This window comes from Rutidosis leptorrhynchoides, chromosome 11 (assembly GCF_046630445.1).
Source record: "Rutidosis leptorrhynchoides isolate AG116_Rl617_1_P2 chromosome 11, CSIRO_AGI_Rlap_v1, whole genome shotgun sequence".
In the NCBI taxonomy this organism is placed as follows: domain Eukaryota; kingdom Viridiplantae; phylum Streptophyta; class Magnoliopsida; order Asterales; family Asteraceae; genus Rutidosis; species Rutidosis leptorrhynchoides.
Genome location: NC_092343.1, coordinates 22,838,935 through 22,859,872, shown reverse-complemented (window position 1 = coordinate 22,859,872; position 20,938 = coordinate 22,838,935). Strand labels below are relative to the sequence as shown.

At 32.6% G+C, this 20,938-nt stretch overlaps 2 protein-coding genes across 2 annotated transcripts in view; both read right to left on the bottom strand.

The window, feature by feature from the left end:
• Positions 1-470: 470 nt before the first annotated feature.
• The window catches only part of LOC139876609 (uncharacterized), a 320,113-nt gene continuing 299,645 nt past the window's right edge, over positions 471-20,938 (bottom strand). Inside the window, exons 3-5 of the mRNA XM_071863951.1 lie at positions 2,946-3,947; positions 1,040-1,933; positions 471-793 (exon numbers count right to left, since the gene is read on the bottom strand). Coding sequence (XP_071720052.1) covers positions 731-793; positions 1,040-1,933; positions 2,946-3,947 — 1,959 coding nt within the window. The 3' untranslated portion in view covers positions 471-730. The remainder of the gene's footprint in view (positions 794-1,039; positions 1,934-2,945; positions 3,948-20,938) is intronic.
• LOC139877177 (uncharacterized) lies at positions 4,777-11,929 on the bottom strand. The gene is made up of 8 exons (XM_071864589.1): positions 11,690-11,929; positions 11,172-11,288; positions 9,646-10,573; positions 8,389-9,383; positions 7,252-8,179; positions 5,976-6,968; positions 5,257-5,316; positions 4,777-4,971 (listed from the first exon to the last, which is right to left on the bottom strand). Exons 1-8 carry the CDS (start codon positions 11,761-11,763, stop codon positions 4,777-4,779), a joined length of 4,290 nt encoding a protein of 1,429 aa, XP_071720690.1. The 5' UTR covers positions 11,764-11,929.

The window sequence follows — 20,938 nt, the reverse complement described above, 5'->3', positions numbered from 1 at the left end:
ATTTATATATATATATATATATATATATATATATATATATATATATATATATATATATATATATATATATATATGAATGCGCGTTTATTAAAATTTAGTTTTTCCATATGTTGAGAAGTTCTATCCCGCAAAGGGTAGCCTCTCGTTTAGTAGACAAAAAGGTCCAAGTAACATATCAGAAAAATGACAGCTTAGTTATCAAATTTTGATGGCAAATACATGAAACGAAAACTAGATGGACGCTAAAAAATTATTATAGACTCAACCACCATACGTAGAAACCAAGAATACAGCAGCAACATATATATGACCTAATGAAACACAATAAACAACCACTAAAGACTATCCAACAGTACCTCAATAAACTGTGACAGGTGATCGCTATGAAGAATCTCGGTTTAAATGCAGGTCTATTGACATATAATGTAAATTGACAGTCAAACATATCAAATGAAATTGACATTTGCATAACATCTACGCTGATGGATGCCAGTTTCAGATTCAAAAGGACATTCATAAACCTTGATGGTGTAACTTACAAGTTTCAAATTCAAAGAAATTCACCTATTTTCAGTAAACACATGTTCTGAGTTCACATTCGACACAATAACCTCTATCCATTCACACCTGACAATGCAATCAACAAATTGTACGTTTTAAAAGCTTGAATACAAGGTAACACATATAACCTTACAAAAGTACTTTTAATCATGAATACATCATTTGACTTTTAATCTTGCACTTTATTCGGAGTATTTGTTGCAGAAGAAGAAGCTCCATCACCCCTCGATATCTACATACAATTAAGTTAAATATATCAGTTTATTACATACATCTTTGCCCCCATTAAAAACGTTCAACTTATCTAATATATCAGCTGCTGATAAATTTTTGGTAAATTGATAGATGATTGAAAGTAGTGTAATCTGCTATTGTAAATCTTAGCTTATGATAATAAAAAAAAAAAAATGCAGTTAGAGGCAGAGTTGTTCAGTAGAAAGGAACAAGAAAGTCAGAATTCTTGTTATGGTAAACTTACTTGTAATTCCATTGCTTTCTTAAGTTGCATCACAACTTGTTCTGCTGTTGGTCGATCTTCTCTTTTCTCATTTAGGCACTTGTAGGCAATCGTCTGAAATACACTTAGTGCTTCTGGCTTGATCTGTTCTTTTATTTCCCCAAACACAGCTTCATTTTGTGTTCCTTTTTCAAACATGTCTTTAATGAAAACCGGTAGATACACACCTTCTTGTTTGCGGATCACATATGTTGGTCTTCCGCATAAGATCTCAAATAAAACTACACCAAACGAATATATATCAGACTCTTTGGTTAAGAAACTCGATTGCACATAAAGTGGGTCCACGTAGCCCGGTGTGCCGCATGCACCATCGATCACGTAATCAGTTTCTTTATCTATCGCACTTATCAAGGAAAGCCCAAAATCAGCAAGTTTTGCATTCCATTCACTCATTAGCAAAATGTTCTCGGTTTTGATGTCCCTATGTATCACCGTTGCTTGTTTCCCGATTCCTCTATGAAGAAAATCCAATGCGGTTGCAACATCTATACATATGTTAAGTCGTTTCGTCCAATCAAGACGAGTATCATTCAAATACCTATCAAGACTTCCTCTAGGAGCGTACTCATAAACAATGATTTTTGCATCGTTTTCGGCACAATACCCTACAAGACTGATGATATTATTGTGCTTATACTCTGACAGAATTTGGAGCTCATTCTGAAATTGTTTTTCCCCTTGACCACCCCTTGTATCCAATCGCTTTGCGACAATTGTATGATCACCCTGTGGAAGTTTTCCTATATAAACTTTCCCAAACCCTCCATGGCCCACACAATGCTTCTCATGGAAGTTTTCAGTGGCTAACTGTACGTCTTCAAGTGAAATCCTCAGGGGGTCTTTATGGTTTTCCTGTCAACCATGATACCAATCAAATAATTTATACATGCATTATGACATGATGAAATATATATATATATATATATATATATATATATATATATATATATATATATATATATATATATATATATATATATAGCGGAGAGATCAAGGGATAAACACTAATTTGGGATAAGGGAATAAGTGATTTTATTTTTTCATATATTTAGTTCTACAGCTCCAATTTAAAAAATAAAAATTTTTGGGGATAGTATTCATTGTGTAGATTCAAAAAATAAGTTTTTTTTTACAGCAGCTTAACATACATCTGATGTATGATGTATGTTAACCTGTTTTGAGGTTTTTTTTTTAATTTAGCCCGATTTAGAGTTAGGGTTTATGGGTTAGGGTTTAGGGTTTACTCCGTAAACCCAAAACCCTAACCCCTAAACCCTAAACTCTAAACCGTTCGTATTAAAAACTCATTCTAAACCCTTAATCTAAACCCTAATTTCTAAACTCTAATTTCTAAACCCTAATTACTAAATCGTAAACATTGAAGTCATTTTTTCTCTTTTTTTTTTTTTATCATACATCAGGTTACCAAATGTATGTTAACGAGCCAGTTGGAAAAAAAAATTATTATTTTTTTAATCTACATAATAAAAATTGATACTAGAATTTTTTTTTTTTTTTTTTTTTTCCCTTTAAATCAGAGCTGCTGTAGAACTAAAGATATAAAAATCACAAAAATCGCTTATCCCTTATCCCCAACACCCCCTTAGCGCTGGATCTTCTCCCTATATATATATATATATATATATATATATATATATATATATATATATATATATATATATATATATATATATATATATATATATATATATATATATATATATATATATATATATACTCAAAAATTATTAGCTTTGAATTTAAATCTTTATTACAAAAGGGTACAGTCGTAAATTTAGTACTCCTTTCATATAAATTCTTACTGATATGAGAAAAAATGTGAGTTCACAAGGAGTTAACTTACCTGATATGATATAGCTTTCTCGAGCTCCTTTACAACAACTTTCATTGTTGGACGTTTATCTTGAGTGATATCCACACACGCAACAGCAATCTGCAAAAATGTATCAAGAGAATTTTCGTTGGGACCCCTAAACAGGGTAAAACTGTTTTCAAGAGATTCTTCCATTATTATAGGGTCTATCATTTCCTTCAGTGTTCCATTATGGAAGCATCTCCGGGCCACGGATATCAGTCCTTTTTCGTCACCCGTCAAGTAAATTTCATCATTGGATAACTTCCCACATGCAATCTCAAACAAAATTACTCCAAAACTATATACATCTATTTTTCTATTACATTTACCCGTCACCCAATTTGGATCCTGATGATAACGGGTCTTATAGAAAGGGTCCATATCGAAAGAAAACTCATCTCGATTCGGTTGAAGGAATCTAGAGAATCTAAAATCACAAATCTGTGCCCCAAAATTCTCATCTACAATAATTGCAGTGCTCAAAATACCACAATGTGATATCATCTTTTGGTCTTCCTTATCATAATGTAGGTACTTCAATCCATACGCAACATCAAGGCATATTCTCAAACGTTTTGACCATGTAAGCATAATACTCTTCTCTTTATACAAAAAATATTCAAAAAGTGTTACATGAATAGGAATCTCAAACACGAGGATCATCTCGAGGTCTTCATCACAAAATCCAACAAGAGTGACTATGTTAGGATGCTTACAAGTTGTAAGCATTTCAATTTCATTATATAGTAACTCTATTCCATCTTTGTATTCTCCATGGAGGCGTTTAATATGTACAGTGGAGCGTTTCTTAGGTAATTCACTTCTATTCTTCTCTTTTACGGAGCCAAACTTTTGTTGATCAAAATGCTCAAGTTCTGCTCTGTAATGGTAACCATCATCGTAATCTCTAAAGAGGTATCGCTCAGAAAAGTTATTGGTGGCCAACCTTATATCACTAAGTCGAATACGAAGATGCTCAAAGAGATTTGCCTGCAACATTGTAATATTGTAATATAAATATAAACAAAATTGAAAAGAAATTGTATAATATTACAAATTGTTGATTCCTATCGCGCTATACTGACAATGCCCTATGTTAGGTCGAGAAATTGATGAGATTTGTATCATGTAAAATCACCAAAATGCCCTTAGTATGAAATGTCAAAATTGTCCCTATATGTAAATTTACCATTTTATCCTTTATATCCTCTAAATGTAAGGGATGGCTATGGGACTATAAATAGCCATCACATTCCCACTTCCTAGGGTTAGCCTTCATAATTCCCAAATTACCTACACCTTAGAAAACACACACGTAAGCTTTCTCTCTAAACCTTACACAATCATTATTCAATTTTGACTATTAGTTGTGCTTGATTCAGTGTTTACATACATATTACAGCATTTGAATCATCATTAAAGTCAGTTATCATGTATATACATATATTGCATACATATACATATACATATAGATACAGATATATATACAGTACATACACGCATATATACACTATCTGTGTTTACATTCCTACAGGTGTTTGCTGTTCATAATACATTGTCCGTATTAGATTAAGCGAACATTTTTTATTCTACTTAAGAGTGTTCGAATTATGGGTTGAGATATGATGAAACCAACATTATATCTAATTTATTAAAGAATAAACGAAGTATTTCATTCTATTTAAAAGTGTTCGAATTATGGGTTAAGATTTAAAAAAGGTATCAGATAGAGAACAAGCCTCCATAGTTGAGCATTCCAGAGCAGCCCAACAACTCCAAGCCCAAGCCCATGAAGGAATGCTCTTATAAATGGTGTTGCTCAGGGTGAGAGAGGGGAGTCATGTATCTTGGTGTGTGTTTTGTGATCTGCCATTGTTGGCTTGGGCAGTAAGTTTGCACATATGTGCTTCTTAAGTAACTGAGGCATGAAGATACCATTGTGGTTCTTCTCTGATTTGTAATTTCCATTTTCGTATTGAATAAAAGTACAAAGTTTATCAATACAAGCTTCATTCTATCATTTATTTCTCACTATTAGAAGTGTTCGCATCATGCGTTGAGATTTAAAAATAGTATCTAAAAAGGGCATAAACAAAACAAGCTTAAGCTTGGTTCATTTAGCTCTTGAGAGCTTGAGTTCGCCTAGTGAGTAACTTTAAAGTTTTCTAAGATTTTAATATGGTGTTGATTTCATCTTTTTCTTCTAGTAGCGTATACATATTCAGATTAAAAACTTGTTCAAGTAATTAACTGGCATACTATATATAAAGGAAAGAAAAAAAAAGTAGAAGAGTGTTACCGAATTTTCATGTGTCAATTCAAATCCCTCCACAACTTGGTCGGAATGTTCTTGGCGTTCCTTCATTAATCAATAACATTAACATGAAAAAACAAACATTAGTGAGGAAAACATATATCAAATGTTGTGTTTTTTATTTTGCTACAATATTTGAAACTTCTGTCATCTTTCTTTATAGGTATTTTCAAGATGTTTTCTAGGAAATAATACAATATATACGTCAATTTGTAGACTGGATTGTACATTGTTTATATGGCCAATGATATTTCCATCATACTTGTGATAAATTTACTATAAAGTACAATGTAATATGAATACTTATAGCATAGGTTTTGTGGATCTATCACTATCAAATATTAAGGTGGAAAACTCATGAATCACTTATAAATGTGCTTTTATATTGGATTTTAATCATACATTTTAATTTAACAGGAGTATTCCAGATCAATAACTAAGGTAACTGATATGACTCGTCGTTTTCTATATGCATACTTAGTTATCAGTTTACAAGAGTGATATCCAGCCTATTTCATCGTATAGGCAAGGTTGGTGCAATGTTTTGTTTTCACAATCAAATTTGGCCAGTGGTGCCAGAAACCTATCAAATTCCTTATCAAGATTTAACCAATTCCTAATACGATAATGAATTTCAGTAGTATATAACCCATCCATAAACTGAAGACTAAAAAAACATAATTCTTTATAATATATTGTCTTACTTGAAACGATAATGCTTTCTCAAGCTCTTTGACAACGACTTCCATTGTTGGACGTTGGTCTTGAGTTGTCACACACTGAAATGCAATACGTACAAATGTGTCGATAGAATCTTTGTTGGGACCTTTAGTTATAAATAAAGTGTTTTCATCAGTTGCTTCCTTAATTATAGGATCTATTATTTCCATGAGTGTTCCCTTACGGTAGCAATTGCGTGCCACATATACCAGCCCATCTTCACTCTCCTCCTTGTATATTTTATCATCGGCCAACCTTCCACATAAAACTTCAAACAAAGTTACTCCGAGAGCATATACATCTGAATCTCTTGTTAATTTACCCGTCAAATCATATTCGGGATCAGTGTGAGATAAAGTGCCACGAATAGAATTTAACTGAATAAACTTTTGGTTAGGAAGAAGGAACATCGACAGCTCAAAGTCAGCAATCTTTGCCCCAAAATTCTCATCTAAAACGATTGACAATGTAGAGAAATCACAGTTTATCACTGTCTTTTGGTCTTCCATCTCATGATGTAGGTACTTTAATCCATACGCAACATCAAGGCATATCTTCAAACGTTTTTCCCAACTAAGAACAGATTTGTCTCTGAGGTATTGCAAATACTCAATAAGGTATCCATTGGAAGCATCCTCAACGACAAGGATCTTCTCGGAATTTTCATCACAAAATCCAAGTAGATTGACGATGTTGCGATGCTTACAAGTTGTAAGCATTTCAATTTCTGTACCGAATGCTTTTTCTCCTCTTTTGCCTTCTGTAGGGCGTAGGCGTTTTATAAAGACATGTTTACTTTCTTCTACAGAGGCAGAATTCTTTTTAACCCAGTCTTCAAGTTCTGCCCTATACACGTCATAGGACCCGGTTCTTAGATAGAAGTATGTCTCAGAAAAGTTGTCGGTGGCTAAATTTATATCTGCGAGTCTAATCTTCATGTGACTGAGTTCAGATGTCAAGCGTTCCAAGTTGGGTCTCTGCAACAAGGAGGGGGAAAAAAAGGCCGTTACTTGAAAAGAAATTGTACTTTAGACTCTTTTTACTCTTTTTCCAGTTACGAGTAATTAAAATAACCTAACCCACCCCATGACCTGTTTAACCCGTTTACTAAAATAATGGCAAATGATCAATTAATTAACACTTCTAAGTTAACCACATATCTTGACAATCCGTTAACATGATCTACTAAAATAATGGCAAATGATCAATTAAAAGGCAAACTGTGAAAGTAAAAGAAATGGAGAAATAGGAGGCTCTTACATAATACCCTTCATACTGCAGCTGAAGCTCCAACGCTTTCTCAAGTTGATTGACAATAGACTTCATGTCTGGGCGTTGTGTTCGCTCATCATGTGTGCAAGCAAATGCTGCTGATACAAAAGTTCTGCTTGATAGTAAGCCTCTTTGATCATCTAGGATGGTTTGGATCACAGCCAGTGTTCCGTTTTCTTCCTGAAATTTGGCCAGTGGAACTAGAAACCTATCAAATTCATCAGGAATAAATGCTTTCCTCATGAAAAATATTTCCCATAAAACAACACCAAATGAGTAGATGTCCGACTTGTAGGTCACACCTCCAGTCTTTTCCATTTCTGGGTCCACATACCCTTTTGTACCAATAGCTTTCGTGATGAGAACCTGATCCATCTCATGTACTGAACGCTTGATGGAATATTCAAAGCCAGATAACTTGGGCTCAAACTTATTATTTAATAAGATTGTAGAGCTATTGATATTACAATGTATCAAAGAGTAACTACGTCCATCCGCATAATGGATGTAACTTAATGCACGCGCAACACCAATACATATCTTTAGTCTTTGAACCCATGTCAGGGCTGGCTTGCTTAGGTGCATCTGGAGGCTTCCCTTGGCCGCATACTCGTTTATAATCACCTTTTCACCCTTTTCATCACAAAACCCGAGAATAGAGACTATATTTTCATGCTTGAGACTAGAAAGCACAGAAATTTCTGTCAAGAACTCGATTCCTCGCTTATGCTTACTGTCTAATCGCCGTGCAGCAACTTTCACCCACTTCCCGGACCGCAAGAGCTTTCCTTTATAAACCCTGCCCAACCCACCTCGGCCGATGACATTTTTCTCATCAAAGTTGTTGGTGGCTTCTAGGACGTCTTCAAGTGGGATTTGTAAGTGAGTAAAATCGGAGATTGTAGATTCCACGAATCTGTTGATCAAATGAAAGAAACGACTCAAACAGTGGATTACAAATGAATTTGAAGGTGAGAAAAAAAAGCACATGCATACAACAATAATACCTGATCTGGCTTATGCAACAAAATAGCTAGTGTACATATATAAAAGAGAACAAACAACTAGGAAACAGAAAAGTACTAAGATATGGCTTATGCAAAATAATAGCAACAAGAGTCATACCGCAGCTGAAGCTCCAACGCTTTCTCAAGTTTGATGACAATAGACTTCATATCTGGACGTTCGTCAGGATTTTCAGCCACACACTGATATGCAATTTCTACAAATGTGTCTATAGAACCTTTGTTTGCTTTTTTAATGATTAAAGGATCTATTATTTCCATAAGTGTTCCCTTAACGTAGCATCTGCGTGCCACATCTAGCAGCCCAACTTCACTCTCCTTTATGTACATTTCATCCCAGGCCACCCTTCCGCATAAAATTTCAAACAAAATTACTCCGAAAATATGTACATCAGTTTCTCTTGTTAACTTACCTGTCTTCTTATATTCTGGGTCAAAGTAAAATGCACTGCCCCAAAATGAATTCAAATGAAGATAATCCTGGTACGAAGGAAGGATCATCGAGCGCTCAAAGTCAACAATCTTTGCCCCAAAGTTCTCATCTAAAGCAATTGACAATGTAGTGAAATTACAGATTATCACACTCTTTTGGTCTTCCATCTCATGGTGTAGGTACTTTAATCCATATGCAACATCAAGACATATTTTCAAACGTTTTCCCCAACTAAGAATAGACATGTCTTTGACGTTTATCAAATACTCAGCAAGTAATCCATTAGAAGCATCCTCAATGACAAGGATCTTCTCATGATCTTCATCACAAAATCCAAGTAGAGTGACTATGTTGCGATGCTTACAAGTTGTAAGCATTTCAATGTTCCTGCCGAATACTCCTTCTCCTTCAATGTCTTCTCTAGGGAGTAGGCGTTTAATAATGACAGTGGTGCTTCTCTTGGAACATTCACTTTTATTCTTTTCTTCTACAGAGGCATAATTCATTTTATCCCAGACTTCAAGTTCTGCTCTATACAATTCATATAAGTCGGTCGAATAATACAAGTGTGTCCGAGAAAAGTTGTCGGTGGCTAAACTTATATCTGCGAGTCTAATCTTCATGTGACCGAGTTTAGATGTCAAGCGTTCCAAGTTGGGTCTCTGCAACAACGAGGGAAAAATAAAAGGCTGTTACTTGAAAAGAAATTGTAATTTAGAGACTTTTTACGCTTACGAGTAATATAAAAAAAAAAAAAAAATGCCTAACCCAACCCAACCCATTACCTGTTTAACCCATTTAACCACCAGTTTTGAACACTTCTAAGTCAACCGCATATCTTGACAATTCGTTTATGTGATCAACTAAAATAATGGCAAAAAATCAATTAACAGGCAAAATGTGGTAGCAAAAGGAGGATCTTACATAAAACTTTTCATGCAGCAGCTGAAACTCCAACACTTTCTCAAGGTCATTGACAATAGACTTCAGATCTGGGCGTCGTTCTCGCTCATCATATGAGCAAATATATGCTGCTCGTAGAAAATTAGAGAGTGACATCCAGCCTATTTCATTATTACGAAAAGGTTGGATCACATCAACTATGCTGTTTTCATAAACAAATCTGGCCAGTGGAGCTAGAAACCTATCAAATTCATCAGCAATAAATGCTTTCCTCATGAACAGTATTTCCATTAAAACAACACCAAATGCGTAGATGTCCGACTTGTAGGTCACACCTCCGGTCTCTTCTATCGCTGGGTCCACATACCCTTTTGTACCAATAGCTTCCGTGATGAAAACCTGATCCATCTCATGCACTGAACGGTTGATGGAATATTCAAAGCCAGATAACTTGGGCTCAAACTTATTATTTAATAATATTGTGGAGCTATTGATGTTACGGTGTATAAATGAGTAACTACGTCCATCTTCATAATGGATGTAACTTAATGCACGCGCAACACCGATACATATCTTAAATCGTTGAACCCACGTCAAGGTTGGGTCGCTTAGATACATCGCAAGGCTTCCCTTGGCCTCACGCTTCTTTACAATCACCTTCTCCCCTTTTTCATCACAAAACCCGATAAGAGAGACTATGTTTTCATGCTTGAGACTAGAAAGTGCAGAAATCTCAGTCCAGAACTCGATTCCTCGCTTATGCTTATTGTCTAATCTCCGTGCAGCAATTTTCACCATCTTCCCGGACCGAAAGAGCTTTCCTTTATACACCTTCCCCAACTCACCCCGGCCGATGACGTTTTTCTCATCAAAGTTTTTGGTGGCTTCTAGGACTTCCTCAAGCGGGATTTGTAAGTGACTAAACTTTGTGATTGTAGATTCCATGTTTCTGTTTATCAAATGAAATAAACGACTCAAACAGTAGTTTACAAATGTATTTGATTGATGGTAAGAAATATGAAAACCCGTGTGTGTGTGTGTGTGTGTGTGTGTGTGTGTGTGTGTGTGTGTGTGTATCAATATATGATAACAATCTAGATCTCTTTGTCATATGACTATTTACTATTATTGAGCTATAACTTTGAGTTTTTTAGGTGGGATGTTAAAGTAGCACTACAACAAAGTTATTAATTTCTAACACTTTTTCAACAAAGTTATTGATATCTGATCATAGAAAATTTAGAAAATTTTGAATTGAAGCTGGGAGCACGGCACATGTGGCCTTTGATCTATAAAATAGTATTAGATCTGTGGGAATATTTTGACTGCAACTTGACTATTAGTAATTAGTACTCATAATTAACTATAAATTAAATTAAATTAATTGACTATTAAAAAAAGCACATAAATAGAAGGGGACAAAGGACTAGGAAACAGAAAAGTACTAAGATTCATGGCAACCAATGAAAACAATTGAAAGTAACAGTCAACGAGGAAGACCTCAACACCAAACCCCCAAATTAAACCTATCAAAACCCTAACATTACCTTCGATTACTAGTTCCGGTTGCAATTCGTGTATTATTGCTGGGATTACTGACAGATCCAGATCCAGATCCAGAATGAGCTCGCTTAAGTAATAACTGGGCAGTGATTCTCAGACACCTAAATTTGATCAATACACACCAATTAATATGATTTGACCATATATATATATATATATATATATATATATATATATATATATATATATATATATATATATATATATATATATATATATATATATATATAATTAATACGGAGGATAACTTCTCATATTTAATTACTCCGTATTTGTCTTTTCTAATTACCAAACAACTGTAAGTATTTAAAACCCCACTATTAGATTTGATATATGCATCGATGCACCCCTGTTTCACAACACAATTCGTTCCGCAAACCATGAACAATAAAATTCTAAATCGTCAACTGCAAATTCTTTTCAAATCTTAGCTCAACTGATATGAACATGAAATATGATATATAGTAATAGAAAATCAATTTAAAAGGAGAAAAGCCCTAACTGATCAATGATTGAAGTAACCATTGTAAGTAATCGTTGAATTGGAGATAAAAGGATTAGGATGAACACCATCATTCTGAACTTCACCACAATAAGCACAAATCAGCGATTGTAAGTATCTCAAAAGCTTTCCCTTTCAAAAATATGGACCTCAGATTCAATTCAACGGGTCGACGACGAAAAAAGATGCCGAAAAAGTGGGAAGAAAAGGTATAGTGGTTTCGTTAGAGTTGGATAATGAAAGTTCAGAGGGTCGTTGGAATGCAAGGACGTATATGGGGCTTTCACTTATTCGAGTGTTTATTTCTTTTAGTTTATTTGGTATTTGATTTTCGGGTTGGTTGATCAAAATCTGAAATTCGATCTAAGATTTATTGATGAAAAGCTGAAAAGAATATTGTGTTTGCTTGATTTTGGGTGTTGATGGGTTGCTTTTTGCTTGATTTTGGGTGTTGATGGGTTGCTTGATTTTGGGTTGCTTGATTCTGTTGTGAAGCAGAATTTTAAAAAAAGATGAGATGAGAATGTAAAATTAGTATAAGGGTAATTTAGTCAAGTTCTATAAATCTGTGTATGAATCAAATTTGGGTGTGTGAGTATGATTCCCCTAACTAATAAGATGAGTCAACTTTAAAAATGAGTCAATTAGTCAACTGCCTAAGCTAGTAAAATATCAAAAGAAACGAAAGAATTGAGTTTACTAGATATTTACTTACTTTTGCATTATTATTTCCTACATGAGTCAAATGCATGGCGAAACTTGTCCTCAGTGAATTTGCAATTTTTAGTGGCAAAATTGATTTTTTCGACTTTCTTCCTAAACTAGTAAAATGAGTCAATTGTTTCCTAGATATTTTGTGACATCCTCCAGATAGGGCCTGGAAGAAAACGCCACTAATTATATCAAATCACAGTTGTATAAACGAGAACGACTCTATATGAGACGTTTTATTGAGTTTTGCAGCGGAAGATATATAGATTACATTGTATTTAATAAACAACGCATTAAATGTCTTTAACTGATATGATATGTAATGAAGACTCCAAGCATAGCAAGCAATCATCATCAAATTAGCAAATGCAAGTCCTTCAAATTATCCATGAATGACTCGTTGAAATGTTGCTTTCAATTAGCAAATACACAGCGGAAACATTATGTAAGACCTGAGAATAAACATGCTAAATAGTGTCAACCAAAAGGTTGGTGAGTTCATAGGTTTATCATAAATAATGATTTCAATAATAGTGTTAGACCACAAGATTTAATAAAGTTGATATAGAAATATCAATATAAAGTGTTGATTGATATAGAAATACCAATCTAAAAGAAATGCTGAGTTTGTAATATCGCGACTAAACAAAAGTTACCCCGTGACACTTGTTATTCGTGTCGTTGAATCATTATTATGTAGTCAAAGACCAACGGTCAACTGACTAGAGACGTCACTCTCAGTAGCGCTACTCACAATAATTAAGCTTGCATCTTATACCTCAGCAATTAATGATATTACAGCAGGGATTTAGCATGACAAAGCATGTATATAGCATAAAAGTTTGAGTACTTGCGTCTAACGTGTAAAACAGTTATAAAAATAGTGCATGTATTCTCAGCCCAAAAATATAGATAAAAAGGGAGCTATGAAAACTCACCTTAAATAGCAGTTGAAGATAATTCACAAAGAAAAGAAAATGACGGAAGTAAGTAACAGAGATCTCAACCTAGAGATATAACGTTTAGTCAATTATGTTCTAATAGACAAAAGTATGTTTATTAATATAAGGATTATATTAATAGTGACAATTTATAGTAAGAGTTTCTACTTTTGAAAAGTTTCCATTTAAAGCAGTTTTATAGTTTAGAAAGTTTGGGTTATAATCCTCCACATTAAGACGTTGTACAACTTTGTCCAAACTTCGTTGCTATTAAGTAAATCGGGATGACCAGATGTAACCGGGGGTCAGGAACTTTCAGTTGGACTATAAGTCTACAACCTTTCGTTTAATCCAAAACCTTATTCCCATTATGGCAACCTAGACATCATCCACTTTACCGTAAATAGCGGTGAGTTCGCATAAGTCATATGTTATCTTTTGATCATAACCTTCACCCATTATGTGCGTATAGAAATACGACATGTTTATGTATTTATATGTATTTAATTAGTTTAGCCGAATTATATACATATACGATTTAATTTGTTGATTAATTCCATTAGGCACCTAAAAATTATGTTCATAATTTTTATAACTCTAGTTAGGCATATGAATCAGTAGAAACATTTACAAAAATAATTTTTCCAAGTTTTTATATTTATTTCCATTTTTCTTTGCATATGTTCTCGGTTTAGATTAAATCAAAATTAATTAGGTAATAAATATCAAATTGACCTAAATAAATAATTTTATATTTTTTTACAGGTTCTATATTCTGTAAAAATGTTATAAAAATTATTAAATCAAATTTTATATCAAAATATTATTTATTTAATGTTTTCTAATTATTTAACCATTCTAATCGGCCTATAATTAAATAAATAAGAAAAACAATTTAAAATTAATTTTTATATTTTTTTACAGTATCTAGTGATGCTACTAATCATATAAAAATTTTATAAAAATAGATTTAATACACGTTTGTATTTATTTTGTATTTTCTTTATTATTTCTCACAGTTTAGAATAATGCAAAAGTAAATTCTATTTAAATACTAATCGACCCATTTATTTAATTTTTATAATTTTTGCTTGTTTATAAAAGTATAATAATCTCAAAAAAAATTATAATTATTTTTATTACTGTTTAATATTTTATTACGAATTTTTCATAGTTTTTACGTTTAAATACTACATAATTCGTAATTAATTATAAATAATATTCCATAAATTATAAAAATTATTTTTATACATTATAATACTTATAATACTAATTATAACATATAAACATAATTTATATATATTAATTTCAAATTTATAAAGAATACACAAAAAAATAAAAGCAATTCGATAAAAAATATAGAAAATACCTCAAGTAGTTTCCCAAGTTTGTGAGAGACTTTTTCCAAAGATTTGATACAATTTTTTTATGAAATGGAAGTGGGTATTTATAGGAAAAAAAATGGTTGGTGAAAAAAAAATATAAATAAAAAATAGGTGCCAATTTTGACAAAAAAAATAAAAACATGTTAAAAATGTTTTTAATAAGTTTTTGTTTTTAAAAATTATTTAGTCAAAATTCATGGGCTCATTATTTAATTTATAAAAAAAATCTCTTTTTTTATAAGCTATATATATATATATATATATATATATATATATATATATATATATATATATATATATATAATGATTAAAATAACTTATCATTTAATTAATAATTATGTTACATATAGTTTTAAATATAATACGCAATAATATTAATATTAATATTAACTAAAGTTATTTTATATAATTAGTGTAAACTTTAGTTAACAAAAAGTGTCGACTAAAAATAAATCTTTGATCAACGTCGAATTTAATTATATGGATAACAACCATATAGGCAAATTAGTCAATTCAAGTATGGAAATATGAGGGTTGTTATAGTACCTACCCGTTAAAATAAATTTCGTCCCGAAATTTAGTTGTTGCCATCAATCGGCGTTGTTCATACATAGACGAGGATATTTACGTTTTATTTGGTTTTCACGTTCCCAGGTATGCTCGGGGCCTTGCGTGAATTCCAACGGATAGAATATTGTTCTCTTTCAAGAATTAAAATCATACAACCATAATTTCTACAAGTTCTTCTACGAAGTTGTGACGACCCGGAAAATTGCGACTAATTTCAAACCAAATTCTCGATACGAATTAATATTTTTGACACGATAAGCAAAGTCTGTTATGTTGCGTCTCAAATATTTTGAACTATTTCATATATTCAATTGACCTTCGACCATTTCCGACGATTCACAAATAACTATTTGTAGATAGATATGTATATATATATATATATATATTATAACTTTAAATACGTTAATAAACTATTATATGGTTTAGTTATTAGGTAAATAACTTACGATATAATTAAATTTGTTATTAAAATATATTTATATATATGGATTTAATCGTGGTGAAATTGTAAATATTAAGTTATCAACCTACTGATATTTGATTAATTTAATTATTAAACCTACGTTAATCGTCTATGAACTTGGTAGATGATTAATAACTTTTGATGTTAACATATGGTATCACGTGTAAACATTATTATTATTATTGTTATCGCAAACGTCTACCTTGATCTTAGATTATAATGTTTGTTGCTTATTGCTTATAAACTTAAAAAAAAAAAAAGATATTTATTGATTTGGTGTATAGTTTGCGGGATCAAATATTCGATTGTTATAATAATTTTTTTTAATACTTCTTCTCACGTTTTACTTGTATCAACTTTTACTGAATTGGAAGATGTCCGTTACTACATACCAATTTATTGTTATCTTCTCATGACTCACTTCAAATATCATCTAATTTTTTTTTTTTTCTTCTCATTTGCTTTTCTATTTCTACAACTTACAAGGTTTTATCTAAATGATAAATTTAAAAAGTAGATACATATGTCATGTTTATAAAAATATCAGACAAGAATTCATGGGTTGGTTCTTGTGTGTCACGAGATTTAGATATAAAGAAAAATTAGTAATATCTTTTTGTTTTCTTTTGCATACTCATCGCTACAACTTGAAACTTTACAGCTGCTAATTGTTTATACTTGTGAACTTCTACTACAACTAGGACATAAATGAGATTCTTTATGATTTTGGATCCCACATATCATGACTTTTGCATATATACACATACATGCATTTCCCATCCATCCAACAACTACACAAGTGGGACTCCTACTTACGTTTGTCGTCATTTTATATTTAATCAAACCCACATCACACTAACACTTGATGTTTGCCATGTACTACTGTTAATTATAAACTTCTGCCAACTGTATTTGTGCTTCTATTGAACCATCCTCACCATCGAGTAACCTAGAACCATTCAACCTCAAACCACCATTAAATTGGAACACAAACAAACCATGGTTCCGTTTCTGTTTTCGTTTATGTACCATCATCTTCATCAAGTCCCCCGTTACTCCTACTTATCTTAACGAGTAGAACCATTTTATCAAAACCCTTATATCTATTGCTGCCATTCATTGCTTGCAAACTGTCCATGATCGAACACAACCACCCATTTAAGTTCCATCCAACAGACCACCTGCAACTCTACTTCTTGTTGTTGTTTACCCAAAATAATCACCTTTGATCACCACCTTATTATCACTCATATTCCCCAAAACTATCACCAAAACCTGCCTTCTATTGTTAACCGAAACAATCACCATCAAACCACAACAAACCTCTTGCTCGACTTCTAAACCCACACTCTACGAATTCCATGATCAACGAGCACTACTGCTACTGCAGCCGTTTGAAAACCATCATCATCTTAATACATATTATTTTCTGTTTTTATTTCAATCCAACAACCAAGACCTTCTATTTCCTGTTACCATTCAAAATCACAAAATTAACCTAATCCCTAAAATACAATCGATTTCTGTAACTATGAATATAAAATTCAGAATAAACAATTCAAACAGACAATTAAGATCCCTAGTATTCGAATAAACTAAAGGTGAATCGAATTACTTACAAAGATCTTTATATTAAAAATCGATCTCCATAGCTTGATTATAGATTCTGAGATGTGCCTGTTTTGAATTAATGAATGATGGTTAATAAGAATGGACGATGGTGTTAGATGATGATGGTGATGATAATCATGATGTAAGGATAACGATGATGATGAAATCGTTGGTGAGGCTGGATGATGAGTGCAGACGACATTATTTTGTTGTTTGTTTTGATTCTGTCGTTTGATTATAATCGAACAATTTGGACCGAGGGGATCAGTTTGCTTGTTGGGTCATAATACCCTATTTTAAACTTGGGCTGTATTATTTTGTTGGGCCAAATACTATAAGGAGGAAGATGAAATATGGTCGGAAATCGGTTATTTACATTAATATCTGATATTAAATCAGAAAAACATAAATGGACGGATGGTGAGGAGTGTTGTTGTTATATGAAGGGTCGTGAGTTCGAGCCTGGAGAGCTGCAAAGTTATTTTTTTATTTAGATGGTGAAGAAGAAGGATACTTTAAGGTAGTTTTATTATCATCATTAACATTATTATTATTATTATAAATTTTTATCATTTTTATTAATATTATTAAAAATTATCATTTTTTTTATTAAGATTATTATTGTTATTAAAAACTATCATCCTTATTAAAATCATTAATATTACTACTATCATTATTATTATTATTAAACTATATTATCATTCTTATAAATTATTTATTTAAAGTATACAAAATAAATATAGATAACCTATAATTTAAGATATAAAATGTATATATACTTTAATTAAGATTTAGTATAAATTTTATATATAATTACAACGCTAAAATATAAATTTTATATAATAGATAGAATTAGTGGATTCTATGAGTTAATATATATAATTGATATAGGTTCGTGAGTTCGAGGTCAACCCTACACTTGTTAAATGTCGTCATATGTATTTTTACTACAAAATACAGTATGGTGAGTTTCATTTGCTCTCTTTTTAATTGCTTTAGCAATATATATATTTTGGGACTGAGAATACATGCGCTGCTTTTATAAATGTTTTACGAAATAGACACAAGTACTTAAAATACATTCTACGTTGAGTTGTACCATGGCATATTTCTTTATACTTGGTAGCTAATATTTACGTGAGGAGCGTAAACGCGAATCCTGTTGATAGATCTATCGGGCCTGACAACCCCAACCGGGCTGGACGACCAGTTTTAAACGGTTGCACAGTACTTCGTTTCGTTACTACACTTGGTACGGTGTAGGGTTTATTTAAGAATATGCTGCTGTGATTTAAATGTTAAGTATGGTTACCAAGTGCTCAACGTCTTTTTCATACACTTGCGAGTGTATTATGTTTATCAATATGAAATCTTGTGGTCTATTAAAATGATGGAAATGATTGTTTATGATAAACTTATGAACTCACCAACCTTTTGGTTGACACTTTTAAGCATGTTTATTCTCAGGTACAAATTAAGTCTTCCGCTGTGCATTTGCTCATTTTAAGGACATTACTTGGAGTCGATCATCGCAATGGGACCAGATGTTGATGATTTCGTCCAGGGGGATAAGGACGGGTTTTGACATTTGGTATCAGAGCGTTGGTCTTAGTGAACCAGGTCTTGCATTAGTGTGTCTAACTAGGAGTTGTTAGAATGCATTAATGAGTCTGGACTTCGACCTTAGCTGCATATTATAAGTATTGTATATCATTCCTAGTGGAAAATTACCTGCTAATCATTCCTAAGTCTAGACACGACTTCCTGCACTTATTTGATAGATAGTGTACAAATAAAATTCATATCTTAGCGTATCTATTACTGTAGACTTTATCTGACACGTTTCCTTAATTCTCTCCGTAATCTACGAGATCTTCTGTACTATACATAGATATTCTAAGTAATTAGAATATCATCCGATATCCGAACTTCATTTCATACCAAAAACTCTTTATCTAACCGAGCAAAATGGAACTCACCACTAGTTCAAGCCTCTCGGATTCCGATACGGAGTCCCACTCCAGCTCCGAAAGCAGCGTCACTAGAATGAATCAACCAATCATCCATTCCCAATTCATCTGATGGGTTCGTAGTCGACTTAACTAATGGAGACAAGAAGAACGCGATCCTTTTCACCCACCAACCTGCACCCTCGGCGAAGAACCCGAAACACTTACCGGCGAACCTGTTCGAAACACCATTTTCATCTTCAGTTCCCGAATATCTCGTCACGATTATATTCTATCCACAATTCTAAACCTTATTCATCCACTCGTTTCGACCGACAATCATCCAGGAATAATAGAAGAAGTTAACGAACTTCGCGATCGAGAAATCAATTTGGAGAATATGGTGCAAAACTTAACAGTTTCAGCAACATCACCGGCACCAACAGTACCACCAACATCGACACCAGTACCATCAACAATCTAAGTTTCAACATCACACACCTCAATATCACCATCTGTACTTCAAGTATGATCTCCGTTCTACATATCGCTTTACATCAATTATCTTCGATCTACGTAACGTTCTACCTCATTAATCCTCGTTCGACATGACGATTATGTAATCTCTAATGTTTCAGAGATCATGTAATCTAGTAACACGATAAATCAAATGAGTTTAATATTCTATTGACTCATTAACTTCATAATTACATCCGAAGAAAATATATATGTAAGTATATTTTCATAAGGATAGTAATTAAAATTCTTTTGTACAAATTGTTAATGATGAAAATATTTTAACGGGTAGGTAATACCCGAGGAATATTCAGATTTCACATTAATCAGTAACACTGTATATTCTTCAAATCTGATTCAATGATCATCTATTATCCTGTTTACATTCATCGATATACAGATCCGTTCACTACGGAATAACCATTTTCATTCAACTTCATTTATGGATGATTTTTGAGAAGTGTAGGGAATTGAAGCATGAGTTAGTATAATATAATGACGTCGGGCCAACGTGGTTATATTACAGTAAGTCATGCTAAATTTCTAATGAAATGTGATGATGGTTCACAGATTTTACCATCATCATGTGTCATGTTACATAACTCTTTCATTCTACTTAATCTCTAAGCATATCACGGAATTATTTCCTTGATAATTCTGTTCTTCCGTAATTCCAACAGTTGCTAATAAATCGTGTTATCACATTTTCTTTCTGATTAGAAGATTTCCTTAAATTCCTTGAACTCCATAAATCCACCATGACTACGTCAAAAGTTAAGACGAAACTTTTCACTCTTTTGTGGTAGCTCCACTCGTACGCTTCGCATGATCGAATTGTTTTATCTATATTACTCAATGATGATAAAACTCCATTATCACCTCATATTCGTCATGAAAACATTCTTATTGTTATCCATGACGATCTTTATCAAATTTCGTGGACGAAATTTCTTTAACGGGTGGGTAATGTGACGACCCGGAAAATTTCGACTAATTTCAAACCAAATTCTCGATACGAATTAATATTTTTGACACGATAAGCAAAGTCCGTTATGTTGCGTCTCAAAAATTTTGAACTATTTCATATATTCAATTGACCTTCG